Consider the following 19,256-nt stretch of genomic DNA (forward strand, 5'->3'; position numbering starts at 1 on the left):
CATCCTGGGCCATGGCCATGCTGCTCTCCCATAATAGCACGTGACTCAGTCCAGAGGTAGAGGGCAAAAGCTACAAAGAGAAGCGGAGCAGAGCCTATCCAAAGCGGAGCCATTATCAGAGGATGCCGGCATGGAGAAGCTGCTGTTTGCACAACCCCTAACCTGTGCCCCCACTTGCGTTAGCGGGCAAATATTTGCCCGAGTCCAACCAAAGTTAGCATTTCTAAAGAGCCTTCAAAATACTAGAGAGACTTCGGCGGCTGTTTTTAACTCCTCCTTGAACTTGGTTCGGCAGAGCAGAGACACCCTCCACCCAGCCTTTATGCTTGCCGTTCTCAGGAAAGCGACAAAATGAAGCCTCTCGCTTATTTCTTTGTTTTGCTGTTTGTTTTGGAAATACGGGGCTTTGATTTAATCATCGAAGAAAACCCAGAGGTAAGCGTCCATTTCCATCCTAGGCCACAACATCCTAAATCTACAAGGAGGAAAACAAGGAACAGGTTGCCTTCATTTCTCCCTCTGCTCTTTCTTTCTTACGAACTTTACGGCGCAAGCTTCTTACAGGTCTACGCAGAAGTAAGCCCTGCTGAGTTCATTGGGGCTCATTCCCCAGTTAATAGGAACAGGACTCTGCTGACTTAATCAGCACAGTTGCTTTAAGTAAGATAGAACCAATTTAACCAGCTGGCAGTGCGATTCTATACATATACCTGAGTTTGCTTCTTACCTCCTCCTCTCTCATTCCCTTTTCCTCTTGTCTCTTTGGTCAAGTCTCTTAAATTATGAGCATGAGGGCAAGGATTGCCTTCTCTGTGATAAGTCGTCCTGGGAGTCTCTTTTCCAGCAGAAGAGTGGGGTGAAAAAGGCTTCTGCTAGTAATATTAACACTGAGTGGGTTGTTATTATTACTATTATCTGACCCATTCTCAAAGGACCTCAAAACGGAATACAGGGTCCTCCTCTCAATAGCCCTGTGAGGTAGTCAAGGCCAAAAAGTTATGATTAGCCCGAGATCACCCTACGGAACAACAGTTCTCAGAGTGCTTGAAAAATCCATCCATCTTCCCAGTGAGCTCTGGGAATTATAGGTCTGTGAAGGAAATTGTTGTTGTTTAGTCGTGTCCGACTCTTCGTGACCCCATGGACCAGAGCACGCCAGGCACTCCTGTCTTCCACTGCCTCCCGCAGTTTGGTCAAACTCATGCTGGTAGCTTTGAGAACACTGTCCAACCATCTCATCCTCTGTTGTCGTCTTCTCCTTGTGCTCTCAATCTTTCCCAACATCAGGGTCTTTTCCAGGGAGTCTTCTCTTCTCATGAGGGGGCCAAAGTATTGGAGCCTCAGCTTCAGGATCTGTCCTTCCAGTGAGCACTCAGGGCTGGTTTCCTTCAGAATGGATAGGTTTGATCTTCTTGCAGTCCATGGGACTCTCAAGAGTCTCCTCCAGCACCATAATTCAAAAGCATCCATTCTTTGGCAATCAGCCTTCTTTATGGTCCAGGTCTCACTTCCATACATCACTACTGGGAAAACCATAGCTTTAACTATACGGGCCTTTGTTGGCAAGGTGATGTCTCTGAATAGGAGTCTCCCAATAGTTCTCAGCACCCTGAATGAACTACAACTCCCAGGATTCATTGCAGGAAGCCATGGCCGCTAACGGGGTATAACAAGGCTTTAAATGGGGCCTCAATCGGATGGGGATTTGTGCTTCTGCATCTGCGTGTTCTTGGCGAGGGTATATTCTCTCGTTAGTAGCCGACTTGTAAAGTTTCGGCACCATTGCAAAATTCGGATATGTGCAAATTTCAGAGTTTTAGATGTGTTTCGGTTTGCGTATCATTTTGGAAAGCGCAGATTTGATAGATTTAAATGTGCACCGAACCAAATGTCTCCTCCATCCCAAATCCCAGGACAACACTCTCTGATTCTTGATAGTGCAGCTAGGCATAACGTTTTGCAGATCAGTACGCAACGGGAGTAACAAACACACATCAATTGTGCATCCTGCACAAAGCGAATTGCTGTTGTCTAGTCATCTTGGGTTGCTTGCAGCCTCCGTTAGCTTGACCGTCTTCATTCACTTTCGGGTGGTAAGTTCACCATTGGTGTGTCTTGAACTGAACACATATCTTGCTCCCCTGATCTTGGCATTGGTTTTTTTCCTAGGATCTGGTTGATGTGAAGATTGATGGGTTCTCTGCGAGATCCGCTCTGCACCATGGCAGATACCAGGTACAAATTGCTCACTTATTTACTTATTTTACAAAGCACAGAAGGGAAAGACGTATAATGAAGAGGAGGAGAAAAACAGAATAGATACCTTGCAAAGCAAATAATTTATCTTAGAAGACATCTGCAGGCAGCCCTGTTTAGGGAAGTTCTTAATATTTGACGTATTATTGTGCTTTTAATTTTCTGTTGGGAGCTGATACCCCAGATTGGCTGGGGAAACTCAGCCAGATGGGCGGGGTACAAATAATAAATCATTATTATTATATTATTATTACTTAAATCCTGTGAGGTGATCTGCTCTTGGAATGTTGCACTCCCTTGAGTGGTTTTTTCTTTTTCTAACAAACATTTTTTTACTTGGTTTTTAAACAAATGCAAATGCAAGAACCATTAAACACTTTTCCAGCAGTACACCTAATGAAGTTTGTTTTATCCATTGTCTCTAGACATACACTTACATATTCAGCATTCAAACATATTACTCGACGTAACCCCTCCACTGAGAATATTGAACGTTTTGGTATAAAAAAGTCTTGAGATTTCGGTCATTAACATAGTTAAAGAAAGGGGACCGTGTTTCTTGAAAGGTGTCTCTATTCATTATAACTTTAATGGCCCTCCTATGTCTGGTGAAAGGGACGTGGGTGGCGCTGTGGGTTAAACCACAGAGCCTAGGGCTTGCCGATCAGAAGGTTGGCGGTTCGAATCCCTGCAACAGGATGAGCTCCCATTGCTCGGTCCCTGCTCCTGCCAACCTAGAAGTTCGAAAGTACATCAAAGTGCAAGTAGATAAATAGGTACCGCTCTGGCGGGAAGTTAAACGGCGTTTCCGTGCGCTGCTCTGGTTCGCCAGAAGCGGCTTAGGCCTGCTGGCCACATGACCCGGAAGCTGTACGCTGGCTCCCTCGGCCAGTAAAGCGAGATGAGCGCTGCAACCCCAAAGTCGGCCACGACTGGACCTAATGTCCAGGGGTCCCTTTACCTTTTTATGTCTGGTGAGATGCTCAGACATTGCTATATCCCAGATATTATTTTCCCATATATTCAGGGGTATTTCAGTCTGGTTCTTCCGTTGCTGAGCTAATCGTGCTGCGGTCAGTTAGAAGCCGACTAGTTTGGTGTGGCGCAGGCTGGAGCCTAAGTCTATGTCCAAAGACAGTTGGGCTAAGGCAGGATTCGGAGAAATGGGTTGGCCTGTAATTGCAGGTATAATGGAGAATACTCTATCCCAAAAGTTTTCAAAGTAAGGGCATTCCCACCAAACACGAATAAATGAATCAAGCTTGCCACCTCCAGTGCTGCAGGTTCTCTGTTTCTCAATGCCAGATGCAAGTTGGACGGGCGTTGTTGTTGTTGTTGTTGTTGTTGTTGTTGTTGTTGTTGTTGTTGTTTTGTTGTTATTTTATACCCCGCCCATCTGGCTGGGCTTCCCCAGCCACTCTGGGGAATCAGCTCCCAACAGAAAATTAAAAGGACAATGAAACTTTTTTCTGACCTACTTTGGAGGCATCTGACTGCCTACTGTGAGAACAAGACACTGGACCTTGTGTGTCTTCTGAAGTTCTTTAGGTTCTTACATTCACACAAGCTTTGTGTGCCGGAGGGCTCTGAGTCAATTCCAGTTAAAAAAGGATCAGCTAGATGATAGACCTTCCTCTGCCTGAGACTCTGAACTTCTGCCAATCAGTGTAGACAGTGTAGACCAGTGGTCTAGGTGGGCCCTTGGTATAAGGCAGCTGTGTATGTTACTATTCATTCAACCATTTTTAACCCAAGGTATTTATACAGGGCTGGATTTAGGTTTGATGAGGCCCTAAGCTGATGAAGGTAATGGGGATGTCCTTTGCCAACAACAAATTGTCGCTGTTTTTTGTGTCGAATATATACCATATGGTAATTTATGGACGTAATAGGTATCTAAAGCCATTTGCACATAACAAAATATGTATTTTATCAAAGTAATTGTGGAACTGAAATACAATTAAGAATAAGTATATTAACAGTGAAATACAATTAAGAAGAAGTACCGGTATATTAATAGTGAAATAATTATTAAGCTCTTAACTTAAAATGATTTTTTATCCATAACAAACTTAATAATGCAAACACATTGGCATTCGGCAATAACAAAAGTTCCTTTAGAAACACAATTTACAAAGACTCATAATCTAGTCTCTAGAAACTTGCTATACCGTGAAATAATAATAGCAAACCAGTGATTTTTTTTAGGGAGCAGGCTAGCAGGTGGAGCCCATTACTTACATCAGGCTTCCTTGACCTCGGCCCTCCAGATGTTTTGAGACTACAATTCCCATCATCCCTGACCACTGGTCCTGCTAGCTAGGGATCATGGGCATTGTAGGCCAAAAACATCTGGAGGGCTGAGGTTAAGGAAGCCTGACTTACATCATAGGAGCCTACACAACACTAAACACTGTTGCTGTTATGTAGGTTTCATTTTATTTGTTTTTTATCTTATATTTTGGAAATGTACATCCAGGTTTTTTTCCTTTAAATTTTTTGGGGGGCCCCAAGAGAGTGTTTAGCTTATATGTATATATGGCACTGTATTTATACAAGTATGAAGTCTAAGTCTTGGTTCTCATTTCATTCAACTCCCCCTCCCTACCCCAGAGAAGCACATCCGGTGATGACGACTCAGGAGAATTGGTGAGCCTGCCTATTGATTTTTCCTCTTTCTCTTCTATAATTTCCTGCCCCCACCCTCAACCCAGTTAACCATTAGCAGGAGATCAATCCCACTGTTTGTTCAGAGTCCCCCCCCCCAACCCCTTGATCTAGGTACCAGGATATTAACCAGCTAGGGTTTGGAAACAGTTGCACAATATTGTCCTAGGAGGCTGGAATGCAGATTGACAAAGCGCCTCACCTCAGGGGGGGAGCACGTCATAAGGCACTTGTATTTTTCTTTCCAGAACATAATTACAGGATTTTACAGTCTTTTGTTATTAGCCTGCAATCAGTATATTTCTATACGCCATTTTATTTTAATATGCAATCTGTTGTGCGATTTTATATTGTCACGTATGTTTATAAGACCACTGATTTTATTTATATCTTGCAAAACTGTAGGTTAACTTGTGGGTTGTTGTTTTTTACCATCTGATTTCACCCGTAATTGTAACGTACATTCTATATGTTATGTAAACAGCTTAGAGGTTTAGATGATTATGCCTGTTGAATAAATAGGCACCTGGGGTGCCGGTGGCTCGATTTGGCTCTCGGCGCCTTCTCATGTGGCCAGTCCTCATTTTGGGACCCCTCTGACAACAGATCCATCTCTGTCTACTTTCACAAACCTTCTCATGATCACTCATTGCTGGGGCTGGTGGCAGCTGAAGTCCAGCAACATGCCATGGGTTCCTTGCCGCCTTCTCAAGATCCTCAGTGAATATAGGGGCACAGTCAGCTCAGTTGATGATCTCTAGCCTGGACTGATTCAGGAAAGGCTTCTCAAAACAAGTGCATCACTTGGCAAACCTTCTCCAAATCTCCCCACCCTAGAGATAATAAGCTGAGTTGACCATTCCCCAGGGCCGGATTTAGGTTTGATGAGGCCCTAAGCTGCTGAAGGTAATGGGGCCCTTTATATGTCCAGCTGTCCTTTGTCAACAACAAATTGTCACTGTTTTTTTGTGTTGAATATATGCTATATGGTCATTTATGGACCTAACAGGTATCTAAAGCCATTTGCACATAACAAAATACATATTTTATCAGAGTAATTTGTTTTTTATCTTGGAAATGTACATCCAGGTTTTTTCCTTTAATTTTTTGGGGCCCCCCAAGAGAGTGGGGCCCTAAGCTATAACTTGTTTAGCTTATACGTAACTCCGGCACTGTCATTCCCCATAGCTTCCATTTGCCTTTTTTTCTATGATGCCTTTGCTTCTTGTTCACTTCTGTCTGGGTCATCCAACGTAGACCGAGAATCCTCCGACTAAGGCAGTGTTTCCCAACCTTTTTTGGGCAAAGGCACACTTGTTTCATGAAAAAAATCTCGAGGCACACCACCATTACAGCCCCGTGACGTCAGCGCGCAGCATCACGCCGGGAGGGACATGAATTGCTAGCAAATTACATAATCACCTCCTTGAGGGCTGGCTCATCTTCTCCGAAGGCAGAACCCCATTAATTAACAGCACAGACTCACACCATAGCCAAGACGAGGGGGGGAAACCTCAGTCATGCACAGTCATGCACATGTGGGGGCTAAATGAGGACGAAGACCGGGCAGAGAGCAGGGTTCAAATCACCCCACCTGGCCAGGACAATCCCTGGGTGCTCCCTTGGGCCACTCGCCTGACCCACCTCGCAGGGCTGTTGTTGCGAGGATAACACAGGGAGAACCACGCGCGCCCCCGGGAGCTCCTTGGAGGAGAAAGCGGGCGATGAATGCAATGCACGAAATATATGAGAGGCGACCAGGTTTTGCAGGTGAGGGGCCCCCGCCAGCCTCCGTTTCCAACACCCGGCGCAACGACGCCGAAGTTCCCCTCTGGGCTTGGCTCGGGGAGCAGCGCTGCTCCCCCCGGCTCCCCTTCGCCCTCCCGGCTCTCTCTGCCGCCCACTGGGGACCCCCCTCACCTGCCAAGTCCGGAGCGCCGGTGGAAGTTGCATGCATGCATGCAGGGTGCCGCGTTGCCATTGCATTGCACTGCACTCCATGCAACGCCTGCACGCATGCATTGCCTTGCACGCCCGCCAAGGGGTCTCCCCGCGGTCCGATGCGTCCCCTCCGGCGCGGATGCAGCATTGCAAAAATACCCCCCCCCGACGCAGCCCTACCTGGGGGGCAGCCTCCGCCTCCGCCGCTCCGCCTCCGCGGGGATCCCCGGGCTCCATCCTGCCGCCCGATCTCCGCGGGGGCGCAGGCAGGCTGCGTGGGGTCTGCGTGGAAGAGCCCCTGCCCGCCCGGCCGCCGCCGCTGCGCTCATTCCATGGCCGGGAGAAGAGCGCTTCAAACAAAACGCCCAGCCCGCCAGGCCACGCTGGGAAACGTAGTTCGTGCACCCCGCGCGGGTGCGGAGCCCAAGGGCGAGGGGACTACGGATCCCGGCAGCCCCCGCGCCGGGGACGGAGGGGGAGAGGCCAGGTGCAGGGATGGAGGGACGGGTGGGCGAGCGAGTGAGTGAGTGGCAGCCGCAAAGCCTTGGCCGAGAGCCAGGAAGGGCCTCCCCAGAGGAGGAGGAGGGAGGCGCAGAGCGGGAGGGAGGGAGGGAACCCCAGGGGTCATCTAGTGACGGCGCCCCAATCGAAAATTTTACTTTTTAAAAAAAAAATCTTTCGAATTTTTTAATTTTTCCCGCGGCACACCAGGCAACATCTCGCGGCACACTAGTGTGCCGCGGAACAGTGGTTGGGAAACACTGGACTAAGGGACCGTGCAGCATGTTTGTTCTGTACGCCACCAAGCGCCCTGATGGATTTAAGCAAGGGATCCAGTTGCTCAACCATGAGAGAATCAAAGCATCCCTTGGGGAAAGTTCTAGGGATATGCGTACAGTGGTACCTCGGTTGAAGTCCTGTTTACGAACGATTTGGTTTACGAACACCACAAAACCGGAGGTAGTGTTCTGGTTTGCGAACTTTACCTCAGTCTAAGAACGGAATCCGAATGGTGGAAGGGCACCAGTGACAGGAGGCCTCATTATGGAAAGTGTGCTTCAGTTTAAGAACAGTTTCGGTTTAAGAACGGACTTACAGAACGGATTAAGTTCGTAAACCGAGGTACCACTGTATTTGGAGTTGCACCTGTCCCTTCTCTGACTCCTGTCCCAATATGTTGATTCCTCCAGGTGGCGGGCGATGACAACATAATCCTCCATAGCTACAAGGTCCAGTCCACCATCACATCTCGACTGGCCAACACGATGGTGAGGACCAAAGTGGAAAACCGAGCCAGGCACCCGCAGAACCTGGTCTTCGATGTTCAGATCCCCAAAGGGGCATTCATTCACAACTTTACCATGTAAGTAAGAGCTGGCCTGGTTCCACCAGTTGGTATATGTGCAGCTGACTGTCTATAGCAGGAGTGGGGAGACTTGAGGGTACAGTCATACCTCGGAAGTCGAACAGAATCTGTTCCGGAAGTCTCTTTGACTCCTGAAACATTTGACTTCCAAAGCGTGCCTTCTGATTGGCTGCAGGAAGCTCCTGCAGGCAATTGGAAGCCCCATCAGACGTTTGGCTTCCAAAAGAATGTTCGAAAACCGGAACAATTACTTCTGGATTTTGATTGTTTGGGAGCTGAAATGTTTGACTCCCAAGGTGTTTGAGAGCTGAGGTATGACTTTATCATTATTATTATTATTATTATTATTATTATTATTATTATTATTATTAATACCCCGTCACTCTGGGCAGCTTTCAGCGCCTATAAAAATAAAATAAAAAACTACTTTAAAAAAAAACTTGAACCAGGCATGAACTAGAGGTTCCTGCAGAAAAACAGACACCACTTTTTAATTTTATTAATTTATTTGTATACGTACTGCCTTTCATCCAAATATCTCAGGATAAAAAAATGCAAAAAACAAAATACATAATAAAAACAAGAACAAAACAAACCCATACCCACCCCCTCCCACAAGCACATTTATTTCAAGAAAAATTTCCGATGGCACATTATTCCACATCCTGGGACCTGAGGGAACCACCACCATTCTCCTTTCAGATCACAATCGTTCTTTAGAGGTATTTCTCGTGCTGCAGTGACAAAGGAATTCCCCTGCATTCCTCACACCTCCAGTACCATTCCCCATCAACCAACGAGAAAATAAATCACCTTTGAGAACTGTCAAATTATTGTCAGAGAAATTGTCATGGGATTTTTGTCATGCTTAGCTTATCATTCCAGGAGGCTGAGGGACACATGGATGAAATTGTGTGTGTGTGGTGATATCATTTTTGGCTATATATATATATATATATATATATATATATATATATATATATATGAAAAAGTAGAAAGAACAAGAAAATTGCCCTCTCCTCCTTCCAAGTACTTTGCAGTTGTTGATAAGATTCCTTGTTTGTGACTGGCTTTCTGCCCCTCAGGAATGTCAACGGCATCACATTCACTAGTTCCGTGAAGGAAAAATCTGCAGCCAGAAGTCAATATGCCCAAGCAAGAGCGAAAGGCAAAGCTGCAGGAATATTGAGGTATGAACCTGACTTCATATCTATCATCTATCTATCATCTATCTATCTATCTATCTATCTATCTATCTATCTATCTATCATCTATCTATCTTTCATCTGTCATCTATCTTCTATCTACCTATCTACCTATCTACCTATCTACCTACCTATCTATCTATCTATCTATCTATCTATCTATCTATCTAGAGTGATGGACTAGGAGCTGGGAGACCAGGTTTCAAATCACCGCTCTGCCATGAGGTTTACCTGTTGACCTTGGACCAGTCAGTGTCTGTTGGCCAACTCTACCTCACAGGGTCGTTGTTTTGAGGGTGAAATGGGGAGGAGGGATCTTGAGGTCCTTGGAAAAAAGGTGGGAGTCAAATGAATAAAATTTAAAAGGATGAATTCTCTCCTTGAGGGCCTCAGTCTCCAAAACCCAAAGCCCATTTTAAATGGATGAAGAGATTGGTAGAAAGGCTTAGCTCTCCCAGAGGTATTGGGAGAGCTCTGGGGGAGTGGGGAATCTGTTGCCGATCAATGCCTTATAGAACGTATTTCTGTGGAATGCCATAGTGAACCATCTGCAGAAATGGCTTTCGAATAAAAAGTGTTGGTCACCTTAATGGGCAATAGGTGCCCCAGTGAACATTAGACATGGCAAGCTGAGCCTGCAACAAATAACTACCGGTTTATCCTCACCTTCGAACAGGTGTGCAGACTGCCTGCCAGCCAGGCATTCCCTATTCCAGGATACTCCATTCCATGCCCCCTTTCCATGGCTACAATGCTCAGTTTTGGTTTGGAGGGGGGATGTTACCCCTTAGGGCTTTTAAAAACATGTCTTGTAGTTCTGCAAACCTCCCGAGTTCACTGCCAGAGTGATATTTAGGTCTGTAGCCTTCTTGTTCAAAGAACTACCACTACAGTGGTGCCCCGCAAGACGAATGCCTCGCAAGACGGAAAACCTGCTAGATGAAAGAGTTTTCCATTTTGGAGGTGCTTCACAAAATGAATTTCCTGTGGGCTTGCTTTGCAAGACGACAATGTCTTGCGAGTTCCTGCTGGTTTTTTCCCCTCCCCCCCCTTTTTCTAAGCCGCTAAGCCGCTTATCAGCTGATCCGATCAGCAGATAAGCCGCTAAAAGCTGCTAATAGCGCTAATCCGCTAATCCATCAATGGGCTTGCTTCGCAAGACGAAAAAACCGCTAGACGAAGAGAATCACAGAACGGATTCTTTTTGTCTTGTGAGGCACCACTGTATTATGAACTGTTTGAGAGATTTCTAGGGGCAACTGGCTGATCACCGTTGGAAACAGGTTTCTGGCCAATATTGTTCTGATCCACATAGGCCGTCCTTATATTTGAATGCCAGAAGGATGGCAAAGAACCAGCTCATTGATTCCCGGTTCATATAAGCTTATTTTTAATATGGCAGAAGCACAAGATGTTGGCTTGTCAGGGGACTGGTGAACCAGGCCTCCAAAAGCCTCAGAGCAATCCTTGTGTCCTGGCTTCACCCACTTTTTAATGATTTTCTGGCACATGACGACTCATCATGTGGATCAGTGTCATCTTGAGTCCTCAGATGCTGTTGGACCACAACTTCCATCGCCCCCTTGACCGTTGGCGAAATCAGCTGGGGATGATGGGAGTTGTGGTCCACCCAATCAGCTGGGAATGATGGGAATTGTAGTCCACCCAATCAGCTGAGGGTGATGGGAGTTATAGTCCTCCCAATCAACTGAGGATTATGGGAATTGTGGTCCATCCAATCAGCTGGGGATGATGGGAGTTGTGGTCCACCCAATCAGCTGGGGATGATGGGAGTTGTGGTCCACCCAATCAGCTGAGGATGATGGGAGTTGTAATCCACTTCTGGGGAACTCCGACAATGAACACTTATCTAGATGATCTTGAGATGCCTGGAAGCTTTCCCAAGCCTGGTGCAACATATATTATTAGAAGAGAAGGTTAAATTGGTTATCAAATCAAATAAAATGGTTGTGTGGAAGATTTGTTTTCTGATGAACTGAATGGAAAATATGTTAAAGTGCAAAGATTATTATGAGATGTTTGGGGTCTTCTACCTGCCCCTGTCTCAATTTACTGCTGGCATTTCTGTGGCATGTTAAGGGCTAGGGTGTTTCTCCTCCCCTGTGTGTATTGATGACTGAATTCAGGAGCAACACCCTGGACATGGAAAACTTCAAAGCTGAACTCAACGTGCCAGGAGGAACCAAAGTCCAGTTTGAAATCCATTACCAAGAGCCAATTCGGAGGAAGCTATCAACGTACGAACATGTTATCCCCCTTCAGCCAGGCAGGCTGGCCAAACACTTGGAGGTAAAGCGAAAAGACAAGGCTGGAATTGTGGGTTTGGAGCACCACTTTAAAGACTTAGTTAATTTAATTTGCGGTCATATTTCATCAGAAATCTCTCAGCAAAAAGGAATCTGTGTAACACAACACGAATTCCGTGTTCGAACCAAAGGAATGCTTGTGAGAGCCAGTGTGGTGTAGTGGTTAAGAGCAGTAGACTCATAATCTGGGGAACCGGGTTTGCGTCTCCGCTCCTCCACATGCAGCTGCTGGGTGACCTTGGGCTAGTCACACTTCTCTGAAGTCTCCCAGCCTCACTCACCTCACAGAGTGTTTGTTGGGGGGGAGGAAGGGAAAGGAGAATGTTAGCCGCTTTGAGACTCCTTCAGCGGGATATCAAATCCAAACTCTTCTTCTTCTTGTGCTGCTGCTACTACTGATTTTATGAAATAATTAAAAAAAACACTAATTGCAATTCCACATTTGAAGTGCCGCAAATAAGCATCTCTGAACAATGTACACAAAACAAAACACAAATATAAATCATGCCCAATTATCAGAATATATTAAGATGCATCAAAACGCAGCGTAATTTTGAAGCCATCCTAAATCGGAGATTCTTCCTGGCATGCTTTGGAAAGATGCACCACATTTTTCTAGAGATGTTCCTGTTATTTCACTGTTTCTGTTTGTTGCTTCTAAACTCCTCTGCACTGTGTGACCACAGGTGGACGTTCGCATCATCGAGCCTCAGGGCCTTCACTTTGTCCATGTCCCCAGTTCACTTGGAGACCAGTTTGAAGGTGTCCATACCATCTCCAAAGGAGAGAAGAAGGTAATGGGGACAGTCTCCCTGTGGGGAGAAACAGAGCTGCTGTTGGGGCAGGATTCTGGGGGCGGGAGCACAGGGCCCCACACAGCAGGAGAAGCAGGAGGGATCCACAAACGCAAACGGGTGGCTTTCCACGTTTTGAAGGAAGTCCTCTCCCCATCTAAATAGGACCCCCTCCTTAAGACCACAAAGTCCAGACTGGTGAACCTCAGAAATGTTAGAAACCTGGAAGGTTCAGGGGCAGATAAAAGAAAGTACTTTTTCATGTAGTGCATAGTTACACATGGAACCCCCTCATGAGGCAGTTTTGGATGGTTTTAAATAATGTTTAGGCACATTCATGGAGTTTAAGGCGACCAGTGGCTACTAGTCATGGTTACTAGTCATGAGGGATGCGGATGGATGGCGCTGTGGTCTAAACCACTGAGCCTCTTGGGCTTGCCGATCAGAAGGCCAGTGGTTCGAATCCCCACAGCGAGGTGAGATCCTGTTGCTCTGTCCCAGCTCCTGTCAGCCTCCTGCCAGTTCGAGAGCACGCCAGTGCAAGTAGATAAATAGGTACCGCTGCAGCAGGAAAGTAAAGGGTGTTTCTGTGTGCTCTGGTTTCCATCACGATATTCCATTGCGCCAGAAGCAGTTTAGTCCTGTGTTTGCCTATGCCTGTTCTATATCCTCCACAGCTGTGTTTTGCAGTGGAAGGAAAAAATGTTTTGATGTTAAAGGGCCTAATCCAGACTGGGACTGCAGCTGACTTCCACTGAAATCACAATCTAGATCATCCCACTTTATTTAAACCCATGCATGCATAAAATTGCTCATTTATGCGAATGGCACTGCATGAAACCATCCTGAGAATATAACCAAGGAGCACTGTAAAAACACTTAGGATAGAGAGATAGCTTTTTTAAAAAGTCTGCGTCATCTGCAAATGCAGGACTGAAAGGGGAAAGGAGAGCTATTAAAACTGCCTGCAGGTTTTGCATTCAAATTATAGCTGTGGTTTCTGCAAATACAATCGGTTGCATGAAAATGCCTCACTTATGCCATTGTGATCTCCCTTCAAGGCTCATGTGTCCTTCAAACCAACAGTGGCCCAGCAACGAAAGTGTCCCACCTGTTCTTCTACAGCAGTCGATGGCCATTTTGTGGTCACTTACGATGTCAACAGAGACAGCAAAGCTGGCGAACTGGAGGTACATTAGCTCTGCAGATGAGGAGCACATTAAGGAGCATGCTTAGAAATGCGGGCTAGATAGTCGTCTATCAATTGGACTCTCTGGCACCAAAGCAAAAGGCTTGGGGAATCATAGAATCATAGAATCATAGAGTTGGAAGAGACCACAAGGGCCATCGAGTCCAACCCCCTGCCAAGCAGGAAACACCATCAGAGCACTCCTGACATATGGTTGTCAAACCTCTGCTTAAAGACCTCCAAAGTAGGAGACTCCACCACACTCCTTGGCAGCAAATTCCACTGTCGAACAGCTCTTACTGTCAGGAAGTTCTTCCTAATGTTTAGGTGGAATCTTCTTTCTTGTAGTTTGGATCCATTGCTCCATGTCCGCTTCTCTGGAGCAGCAGAAAACAACCTTTCTCCCTCCTCTATGTGACATCCTTTTATATATTTGAACATGGCTATCATATCACCCCTTAACCTCCTCTTCTCCAGGCTAAACATGCCCAGTTCCCTTAGCCGTTCCTCATAAGGCATCGTTTCCAGGCCTTTGACCATTTTGGTTGCCCTCCTCTGGACACGTTCCAGTTTGTCAGTGTCCTTCTTGAATTGTGGTGCCCAGAACTGGACACAGTACTCTAGGTGAGGTCTGACCAGAGCAGAATACAGTGGCACTATTACTTCCCTTGATCTAGATGCTATACTCCTATTGATGCAGCCCAGAATTGCATTGGCTTTTTTAGCTGCCGCGTCACACTGTTGGCTCATGTCAAGTTTGTGGTCAACCAAGACTCCTAGATCCTTTTCACATGTACTGCTCTCAAGCGAGGTGTCCCCCATCTTGTATTTGTGCCTCTCATTTTTTTTGCCCAAGTGCAATACTTTACATTTCTCCCTGTTAAAATTCATCTTGTTTGTTTTGGCCCAGTTCTCTAATCTGTCAAGGTCATTTTGAAGTGTGATCCTGTCCTCTGGGGTGTTAGCCACCCCTCCCAGTTTGGTGTCATCTGCAAATTTGATCAGGATGCCCTTGAGTCCATCATCCAAGTCGTTGGGGAGACACAGGCTAAAATATTCCATAGGAATGAGCAAGACATAACGGCTTATTATTTTGATTTCATGACCCGCAAGGGTTGCCAGAAGTCGTGACCATTTCAGAACTTCCAAAAATAAAATACCGTATTTTTCGCTCTATAAGATGCACCAGACCATAAGATGCACCTAGTTTTTGGAGGAAGAAAACAAGAAAAAAATTATTCTGAATCCCAGAAGCCAGAACAGCAAGAGGGATCGCTGCGCAGTGAAAGCAGCAGTCCCTCTTGCTGTTCTGGCTTCTGGGATAGCTGCACAGCCTGCATTCGCTCCATAAGACACACACACATTTCCCCTTACTTTTTAGGAGGGAAAAAGCGAGTCTTATAGAGCAAAAAATACGGTACCTTCTATATTCCTTTTCTAGGAAACAGCTGAGTCCCTTCTTTTTATTTTGCAGATCTTCAACGGGTATTTTATCCACTACTTCGCTCCTGAAAACCTGGATCCTCTTCCGAAAAACATCCTCTTTGTGATCGATGTCAGCGGTTCAATGTGGGGGTTGAAAATGAGGCAGGTAAGTGGCTGAAGCAACAAGACATCCATCTTGGCAAGGTGTCATCCTTTGGCTAGAAGATGGTTTCATTGTTGCTGCTTTTTTAAGAAATCAGAGGCAGGGGAACCTTTTTCCAGCCTGATGGTGGCATTCGTTTCTGATCTAGCCTGAGGCAAAATTTTGCAGAGCTTCATGAAAAAGACCAATGGAATCAGTTTGACCTGGTGAAAGGTAACATGTGTTTGGAGGGGAATAAAACACCGCATGTCCAGATTATTTAAAGAAATATTATTACAGTGGTACCTCGGGTTAAGAATTTGCGGTACAGTGGTACCTCGGGTTACATATGCTTCAGGTTACATAAGCTTCAGGTTACAGACTCCGCTAACCCAGAAATAGTGCTTCAGGTTAAGAACTTTGCTTCAGGATGAGAACAGAAATCATGCTCCGGCGGCGTGGCGGCAGCAGGAGGCCCCATTAATGAATTAAGTACTTAACCTGAGGTACCACTGTAATTCGTTCTGGAGGTCCATTCTTAACCTGAAACTGTTCTTAACCTGAGGTACCACTTTAGCTAATGGGGCCTCCTGCTGCCACTGCGTCACCGCCGTGCGATTTCTGTTCTCACCCTGAAACAAAGTTCTTAACCCGAGGTACTATTTCTGGGTTAGCAGAGTCTGTAACCTGAAGCGTCTGTAACCTGAGGTACCACTGTATATGATGAACACACAAGCAGGATTTGAAGTATGAACAACAGAAGGGACTGAAGATTCCAGGAGTTTTGTTGAGGTTTAAGAGATAGAAGACAGAGTACAGCAGAGAGGAACAGAAACACCTTGGAATAGGGGATTGGGAAGTGGGGGGGGGGGAGTTTTTTATTATCATGTATTGAAATGTATGTGTGAAAATTGGAAAAACTTAATAAGAAACTTCGGAGGGGGGTCTTTTAACAATGCAATAGCTTGATACAGGAGTTAAGATAAGGAGCTGTTAACGGTTCGGGGTTGTTTATTTTTTCATGCCTCTAAGAGGTTTTTAATGGAAAGGGAAAGTGTGCATCGGGGTTTATGAGATTCCATAGGAATCTCTGGGGGACTAGGTGCCATCTCTGCATACCTGTATCCCTGAAATATAAACAGATGCCAGAGGGTTTGCGGCATGTCAGGTGTCTGTGCATCAGCCAGGGTAGGCTCTGACCCATTAAAACTAAAATTTATCCCCTAATAATGAAAAATGTAGTCCATAATCTTAAACACCCTTACAAGGGAGAAATCTCCACTGAAGACAGTGGGTTTTGCATCTGAGAAAATAGGCAAGGGATTGCATTTGAGGTCATCATCGCCGCAATTGTTGATGTCCAGATAGCTCACGAGATGAAGAAAATTGCACAATTCGCTAAGTTGCAAAATATAACAAAATTCAGTATCTGCCAGTCATTTTAGGCAATGCAGTGCTACAGTTGTGAAATGGATTAATGTTCTATGGTTTTATGTTATATGAATGGAGAGTGGCAACCATAGTTATCACTGCAACGGTTCATTTTACAGACGGTTGAAGCCATGAGAACCATCCTAGGGGAACTCCGCTCCGCAGACCAATTTTCAGTCGTTGACTTCAACCACAACGTCCGGTGCTGGAGAGACCAATTGGTGCAAGCCTCCAGATCGGAGACAGAAGCCGCAAAGAAGTACATTGAGGGGATCCATCCCAATGGAGGTGAGCATGGTCCCAAAACAGGTTTATGGAATGCATCATAGAAGCAATTAGAGTCGGAGGGAATATTGCAGATCATCGTGCACGAGCCCTTGCTCAGCACAGGAAGCTTCAAACCACAGCATTGCTGGTAGCAGGTCATCTCTCGGCTGTTGAAATGCTTCTGGTGAAAAAACCCATCACCTCCCAAAGCAAGCTCTTGCTTTTAATTTTCAGCTGAAATTTGTTTCCATTAAATTTGCATTACTTAGATCACTGGAGCAACGGTGAACTAGTCCAATCCATCTTCTCCATGACATCCTTTTCCCTTTTTGAAGACATCTCCTTTTAATCTTATATTCCCAGACTAAACACACCCTGCTCTCGAAATCTCCAGTGCCAGATGGAATAACAGCAAAATATTGCAAAAAACTAAGTGAGCAGCTGGTGAACCCTTTGAAAGACACAATGAAAGATTTTAAAAACAGGAGAAGTTCTGGAAACATGGAAAGAGGCCTATATAACTTTGATACCAAAGCAAGATTTGGATGTGACGTTAGTAAAAAATTATAGGCAGATTTATAGGCAGATCTCATTATTAAATAATGATTATAAATTATTTGTATTTGTATTGGCAAATAGAATGATTTTTCTTAAAAAGAATTCATTCATCATGACCAGGCTGGATTCCTTTCAGGCAGACAAATTAAAGATAATATCAGAAATGTATTGAATATTATAGAGTACCTGGAAGTGAGAAATGAGAAAAAAGCAGCATTAATGTTCATAGATGCAGAAAAAGCATTTGATAACGTTTCTTGGAGCTTCATGAAGAGGGTGATGGAGGAGATGGGATTTGGAGTAAATTTTAATAGGGGAATGCCCACCATTTGTAGACGCCTCACCATCTTGGGTAACCCCCTTTTGCAGGACATGCTCTCGTTCAGCCTTCCCCAACCTGGTGCCCCCCCCCAGCTGTTTTGGACTACAGTTCTCCTTATTCCTGACCATTGGCCATGCGGACTGGGGCTGGTGGGAGTTGGAGTCCAACCACACTGGGCAGGGACATCATGTTGGGGAAGGCAGCCCTACTTCACCAATATATATGAGAGAAAAATAAGCAACAGAGTCTCATGCATGCGGTTGGAGGCAGCAAGGCTTCTGAACAGCAGTTGCTGGAAACCAGAGAGGAGGAGAGTGTTATTCTGCTTGAATCCTGCTTGCAGGTTTCTCACAGTCATCTGGTCAGCCACTGTGAGAATGGGATGTTAGTTTCTGTTTGCCACTGTGCAGCTGCTTGGAGTCACAGGACTCTGTTTACATTCCAGAGACCTTCTAGGCTGTTGGAAGTCTCACGGGAGACGGGAGACAGGATGTGACGTTAGTGGTTTCCTGTTCCTTTGTTCCTTAGTTGTTCAATTGCTCTCTGCTTTCATAAAGAGAGGATGTCTTTTCTGTCTGCATAGCTTAGAAATAAAACGCTTTGCAATGTAGCCATAAATCTCATCACTTCCGCATGCTGTTGGAAACTCCGCTCAATGGGAACGTGCCTGAGGCCTCATCAAAGGCTCAGGTCGTTAATTATTCGTCGGAGGCGATTCCGAAGGCTTGGCCGGAGGAAAATGAGGCTTTATCAGCTTGGAAGAGTGGAGATGCCGACATGGGATGCTAGACTTCATGGGTCTCTGGTCTAATCCAGCAGCCTCTTTTTGTGTTCTCATGTTCTTGGGATCCACCTGCACTACAAGGAAGCTCTATAAGAGGCATCCCCCAACCTTCAGCCCTCCAGATGTTTTGGACTACAATTCCTATCATCCCTGACCACTGGTCCTGTTAGCTAGGGATCATGGGAGTTGTAGGCCAAAACATCTGGAGGGCCACAGGTTGGGGGATGCCTGCTCTATAATCATTTAAATACAAATTGAATTGTAATAGTTTCGCCCAAAGAATCCTAGGATTTGTAGTTTGTTGAGAATGCTAAGCATTAGCTCTGCTCTCGGGATGATTTGGGAGTGAGTGATCGTAGAATCATGGAATGGCGGGGTTGGGAGGGACCATGAGGGTCATCTAGTCCAACCTCCTGCAGCGCAGGAATCTTTTGCCCACCGTGGGGCTCAAACCCACAACCCTGAGATTAAGAGCCTCATGCTCTACCGACTGAGTTATCTGCAGTGATGATCCATTAAATCAGATTATGTACGCAGTATACTTGTAAAGCACATTTGAAGCGTGTTCCTCCCCCTGAAATA

The 19,256-nt window shown here is 45.6% G+C and overlaps 1 protein-coding gene across 2 annotated transcripts in view; it reads left to right on the top strand.

Moving 5' to 3' along the window:
* The first annotated feature begins 220 nt into the window (after positions 1-220).
* The window catches only part of ITIH2 (inter-alpha-trypsin inhibitor heavy chain 2), a 40,941-nt gene continuing 21,905 nt past the window's right edge, over positions 221-19,256 (top strand). The window contains exons 1-10 of one of the 2 annotated variants that reach the window (XM_081209897.1): positions 221-435; positions 2,170-2,235; positions 4,870-4,905; positions 8,055-8,227; positions 9,316-9,420; positions 11,583-11,745; positions 12,449-12,556; positions 13,618-13,746; positions 15,220-15,336; positions 16,863-17,031. In XM_081209897.1, coding sequence (XP_081066023.1) covers positions 352-435; positions 2,170-2,235; positions 4,870-4,905; positions 8,055-8,227; positions 9,316-9,420; positions 11,583-11,745; positions 12,449-12,556; positions 13,618-13,746; positions 15,220-15,336; positions 16,863-17,031 — 1,150 coding nt within the window. In that variant the 5' untranslated portion in view covers positions 221-351. The remainder of the gene's footprint in view (positions 436-2,169; positions 2,236-4,869; positions 4,906-8,054; positions 8,228-9,315; positions 9,421-11,582; positions 11,746-12,448; positions 12,557-13,617; positions 13,747-15,219; positions 15,337-16,862; positions 17,032-19,256) is intronic. The other variant, XM_081209896.1, reaches the window with a different exon arrangement.

Source organism: Podarcis bocagei (assembly GCF_964188305.1).
Source record: "Podarcis bocagei genome assembly, chromosome: 10".
Taxonomy (NCBI): domain Eukaryota; kingdom Metazoa; phylum Chordata; class Lepidosauria; order Squamata; family Lacertidae; genus Podarcis; species Podarcis bocagei.